This window comes from Mastomys coucha, unplaced genomic scaffold (assembly GCF_008632895.1).
Source record: "Mastomys coucha isolate ucsf_1 unplaced genomic scaffold, UCSF_Mcou_1 pScaffold22, whole genome shotgun sequence".
NCBI classification, from domain to species: Eukaryota; Metazoa; Chordata; class Mammalia; order Rodentia; family Muridae; genus Mastomys; species Mastomys coucha.
In genome coordinates, this window is record NW_022196905.1 from 245,135,654 (window position 1) to 245,141,348 (window position 5,695).

General features: G+C 49.8%; 1 protein-coding gene across 1 annotated transcript in view; it reads left to right on the top strand.

Annotated features, from left to right (window-relative positions):
- The first annotated feature begins 339 nt into the window (after positions 1-339).
- Positions 340-5,695, top strand: part of Vps4a (vacuolar protein sorting 4 homolog A) — a 14,675-nt gene continuing 9,319 nt past the window's right edge. Inside the window, exon 1 of the mRNA XM_031341324.1 lies at positions 340-759. Coding sequence (XP_031197184.1) covers positions 520-759 — 240 coding nt within the window. The 5' untranslated portion in view covers positions 340-519. The remainder of the gene's footprint in view (positions 760-5,695) is intronic.

Here is a 5,695-nt window from a genome sequence, read left to right on the forward strand (position 1 = left end):
TAACATAACCTATTAAATAGCCGGAAAACACAGCTCAAGGGAGTTTACTTTTTTTTGTTTTTGTTTTTGTTTTTTTGGGACAGGGTTTCTCTGTGTAGCCCTGGCTGTCCTGGCACTCACTCCGTAGACCAGGCTGGCCTCGAACTCAGAAATCTGCCTCCCAAGTGCTGGGATCTTTTTGTGGTTAGTGTGTTACAGATTCTACTTGCTCCCTCCGCCCCGCCCCTCACTCTCTCACAAGACCTGCCCTTTGTAGGCTCCGCCCACCAGGCACCAACCCCGCCCATAACTCCCATCTTTGCCCTCTTCCAGCCCCGCTCCTCACTCAGGTTTCCAGCCCCGCCCCTCGCCCTGATCTACCAGGCCCCACCCCCGTTGGCCCCACCCCTCACTCGGCTCCGCCCCTCAGCCCGGTTTCACTAGTCTTCGGGCGGATCCTTCACCCAGATCGCACCAGACCCCGCCCCCCGCCCCCGGCAGGCCTCGCCCCTCTAGGAGAGATGTCTGCAGTTGCGGGCTATGGCCACTAGGCGGCAGCCGCGTGACTCGGGCTGGGCCTCTCTGGGCCGCGCTCCTCGTTCACCCTCGGACTCGGCTCCGACTGCTAGTGGCAGCCCTGCCCGCGCCGAGAGCCGACCTGCCCGGCTCCTAAACGGCGGACCCACCACCTCGGCTCCTCCGGGCCGGACCGAGGCCGCAAGCAGCACCGCGGGGTGTGGGGCGGACCCAGGATATGAAATGACAACGTCAACCCTCCAGGTACTTGGGTGCGGCGCGCCCGCGGAGGCCCGAGGCGGCCGGGCCTGCGGGCCGCGGAGCGGACGGGCGGTGGCCTCCTCGGAGCCCGGCCTGGCGGTCTCTGTCAGGCTGCCTCGTCCCACCCGTGCTCGGAGCCCGAAGAACGTCTCCACTGGGCCCCGGCCCAAGCCGAACCGGCGGGCGGGAGCTCAGGTCGCGCAGCCGGGGCTGAACTGTCGCCTTGCAGCGGCGCCGCCTCCCCCTGAGTGCTCCCGGGTCCGGCAGGTCGCTCCGGGAGCGCCGTTCACTCGCTCCTGCCAGGCGCCCCGGCACCCCCCGTGCTTCTTCCTACGAGCCCCGGGAGCCTTGGCCAGCCACCCTTCATTCATTCCCTACGTCGTGCAGGGTGATGCTGGGGTGGCGCCGCCCGGATGAAGGAAGGGCTCATTCTAGAGCTGTCAGAAAGCATAAACATGTTCAGGCCTCAGGCTTGTGTTTCAGTCCTGGCCCTGCCACTCACTCGTGTGTCTAGGTTTTGGATCTTGGAATGTTGGATTTCCTCATCACTAAAATAAGCAGTGAGTGCCCTTGTACGGTGGTAGTCAGACGGCCTAAGACTGAATAATTTAGGGAAAGCAATATATAACATAGGTTCAGCATATCATGCTCTTGGTAAGCCTTTGCTAATAAAGTAAGCGCTTGGGTGGGACCAGGTAAGACTTTATGAAGGAAGGGACTTTAGCCAGAGCATCAGAAAGTGAGTGGTATTCTCATACCTGGTCAGAAGGGGTGGGGGTTGGGGAGTGGCTGCTCCAAGTGGAAATACAGGAGTGGGGGTGAATTGCAGCACAGGGTTTGAAATTAGATGGAATTCAGAGCCAGAACCCACCATTCACTGCAGAAACTGTTGTGTGTGTTCAGCCCGATCCCACCTGCCTGGCCAGAGTTAGCACTACCTGTGAACCAAGAATATTTACCCAACTTTTAGGAGACAGTTTTATGAAGAGATAGTACTCGTGCTATAACAGTCACATATTTAAACTGTACCATTGAGTGTTTTTAAGAGGTTTGAATCATCACCAAAGAAACTCTATGCCTTTAATCATTGTTCCTCAGCCCTTCTGTCTCATTTACTATACTCTGTCTGTGGCATTGCCCATCCTAGACACTTTATTTGTATGTTGTTGTTATGTATACGTGCATATGTATAGAGCACATGTGTATGAGTATGTCAGTACCAGCATACCCATTCCCATCCCACTGCCCGTGTGGGGAGGTCAGAGGGTAACATTCAGACATCAGTTCTCTCCTGGATGTTGAACTCAAGCTGTCAGGCTCCGGTAGGAAGCGGATTTTTTTTTCCTGTAATTTTCTTTATTCTTTGACTTTTTTTTTTTTTTTTTTTTTTTTTTTTTTTTTTTTTTGGTTTTTCGAGACAGGGTTTCTCTGTGTAGCCCTGGCTGTCCTGGAACTCACTCTGTAGACCAGGCTGGCCTCGAACTCAGAGATCCACCTGCCTCTGCCTCCCAAGTGCTGGGATTAAAATTGTGCACAGCCACTGCCTGGCAATTCTTTGACGTTTCATACATGTCAACAAGAAGTCAACAAGTCTGGGCCTTGTGTACTCCAGCTCCTTCCCCACACCCCTCAGGCATGGCCAGCACACCCCTACTCCTGTGTCCTCCCTCTCCTTTGTTTCCTTTGTTTATTAATAACCCACTGCATCCAGTTAGTGCTTCTTAAATGCTGTTTGGTCTTAGTGGTTCATCATGTGCCGGTAAGCTGCATTTCACAGCAGCCCTCTGCATCCTCTGGCTCTCTTCTCCCCTCCGCCTTGGGGACATGGGTGGATCCAGTCTGACTTAGGGCTGAGCCCTCAATAGACACTTACTCTCAGTCTCTGCATTAACTGCTACCCACTGAGAGGACAGAAGCTTCTTCCGCCTAGATTACACCTGTGGATAGAAGTATAAATACTTAGAAGGCAGTTCAGCATCTTGGCATCTCATAAACAACAGTAGTAGGTTCTTCTTTAGGCCTGTGACCCTGAGCCATGGGCTTCTGACAAGTTTACGGTGCCAGGTCTCAAGTCTTTGCTATACAGAGAGTCTCAGATCCAAGCCAAATATAGTTGAGGGCCCCCATAACCTTTGTGCCACTATTGGACCAATGAGCATGGCTTGCCTGGCAGGTCAGTACTGAAGCATGCTTCAGGGATACTCTTGATGTCTTTTCTCCTCCAGAGACTAGCACCATGAAAGGTAGGCAACAGGTCAGTTTCTGCTTGGTGTCTTTTTCTTTGTTTTTTTGTTTTGTTTTGGGAACAGGGTTTCTCTGTGTAGCCCTGGCCATCCTGGCTGGCCAGGCTGGCCTCAAACTCAAATCTCTGCCTCCTGAGTGTTGGGATTAAAGGCATGTGTCTCGACCACCTGACTGAAGTTTTCTTTAAATGGATTCATACAATGTGTGGTTCTCTGTGTCTTTCTTGGTTGGCTTCACCTAATATCACAGTCATTTACATTGTTTAGACAACTTGGGGAAAGGGGCTTTCAGGCATTCATGACATAATTTGAAATTCAGATTTTGATGCCTATAAATAAAGTTTTATTGGACAATATCCTAGCTCATGTTGTCTGTAACTGCATTTGTGCTGCAGAGATTATATAGCTCACAAAAGCTAACATACTTGCTGACTGGGTTTTTACAGAAATTCTGTTAGGTCCCTGTGAGCACACATTTGTTAAACCTTTTTTGCTATGGGTGTCACTAGAGATGTGGCAGGGCTGGCAGTTTAATTTGTCACCTTACCTCCTGTTATGCAAAGCTGTTTCTCTCCTTTGAAACTAAGACCTCCTTAGCAAGTGAAAGACAACATTGGTTGCCAGAAAAATGAAGTGTACCAGTAGGAGCTCGAATAGTGTTTAGGAGAGATGAAATAGGCCTGCTGTGCTCTGTGGGGATAGAGGAACCTCAGGTGTTATTCTGAGCCTCCACTTTGGTTTGTTATCTTTATGCATGTGTTTTGCCTGTATGTGTATATGCACCTTGTTGCATGCCTCGTGCTCTCTGTCCAGAAGGAGGTGTCGGATACTCTAGAACTGGAGTCACAGACAGTTCTGAGCCACCACATGGATGCTGGGAATCAAACAAGGGCCTTGACAATAGCAGCAAGTCAGCCAGGCTTGGTGGCACATGCCTTTATCTTAGCACCTCTCTGGAGGCCTAGGCCAGCCTCATTTACATTTGGAGTTCCAGGCAGTCAGAGCCACAGAGTGAGACCCTGTCTCAAAACAAAACAGAAAAGAGCACCAAGTACCGTTAATGGCAGAGCCATCATTCCAGACTCATATTTCTTTTATTTTGTTGGGGGTGTTTTGCCTGCCTGTATGTCTGTGCACAAGGGCTTTGTTGTTGTTGTTATTATTGTTGTTGTTTTGGGAATGGGGGTACTTTTTTGAGACAGGGTTTCTCTGTGTGGCCTTGGCTGTCGTGGAACAAGTGTTGTAGACCAGGCTGGTCTCTGACCTGCCTCTGCCTTCTGAGTGCTGGGATTAAGGTGTCACCACTACCCGGCTATATCTATCTATCTATCTATCTATCTATCTATCTATCTATCTATCTATCTATCTATCTTCTGTTACTACTTATTTGCTAGGTGCCTGGGGAGGATAGGAGGGGGCATCTGATCCCCTAGCTGGAATTCAAAGCAGATTTCTCTACAAGAGCAGTGAATGCTTGTAACAGCTGAACTATCTTTTTTGCCTTATTTTTTCAATTTTAATTACTTAATAATTTTTTTTTTTTTTTTTTTTTTTTTGGTTTTTCGAGACAGGGTTTCTCTGTATAGCCCTGGCTGTCCTGGAACTCACTCTGTAGACCAGGCTGGCCTCGAACTCAGAAATCCGCCTGCCTCTGCCTCCCGAGTGCTGGGATTAAAGGCATGCGCCACCACTGCCCGGCTATTATAATAATTTTAAACATTGTTTATTTGTGTGTTGTGTTCAGGTCAGAGGACAACTTTCAGGAGCAGTAGGTTCTCCTTGAGTGTGGGCTGTCCTCACGAATTACGAATTAGGTGTCTCCTTCCTTCATGTGTTCTAGGAATTTAACTCTGGGCTCCAGGTTTGCACAGCCAGTGATTTTACCCACTGAGCCATCTCAGCAGCCCTCTAACCCTTCCCACTATATTCCATTTTAAAGAGGCAGACCTAAGCAAGACATACAGAGTGGAAAGTTCAAAGAACTGAGGGTGTTGAGAAAAGAAGCCACCTAAGAGCAGGTCCTGTCTCTGTGGTTTATAAAGAACTGCCAGGGAGGGACAAGTGTGCTCACCTGCAAGATGGGTCACCTGGCCATGCTGTGTGTAGGCAGCAGGGATCAAAGCATGACAGTCGTCCACATTCTAGTGAGTTCCTCTCATGTAGCCTGTCTCCTCACCCCAGCCTGGCAGTCCTATAGAGCTGTCTGTGTGCCTTTCTTACAGATGAGGATGGCTAAACAAATGCCCTGGCCCTGCCAAGAGCTGGTCAGGAGGTTGTTGTTTGCAGTGGCTAGAGCGGGGTCTGCAGTAGGATCTGCCTGCCAGGCAGCTAGTGCCACACCAGATGGAAGAGAATTCTGGCCAGGCTTTGTGGATTTAGGAAGCTGCAGTTTTTGAAACTGGCTTGTATGGGACCTCCAGTTCAGCTTAGAGTGAGAGACATTGAGTCTCTCAAAGGCATCACTCAGAGTTCTTAGAGAACCAGCAGGCAGTTCCCTCCACTGGCACTTTTGTTCCTAGAGCTACTGGTTTATAATAAATGTGGCTAAGGCATCAGCTTTAGGCAGTTCAAGAAAACTATTCTTTCTGCCTCTAGAGAGACTTGGGCAGTAGAGAGGACTAGAGATGTCTTTGAATCTTTCTGTTAGATTGAAACTCTCAGGTCCATGAAGAGCTTTCTTAACTGGCTGCATTTTT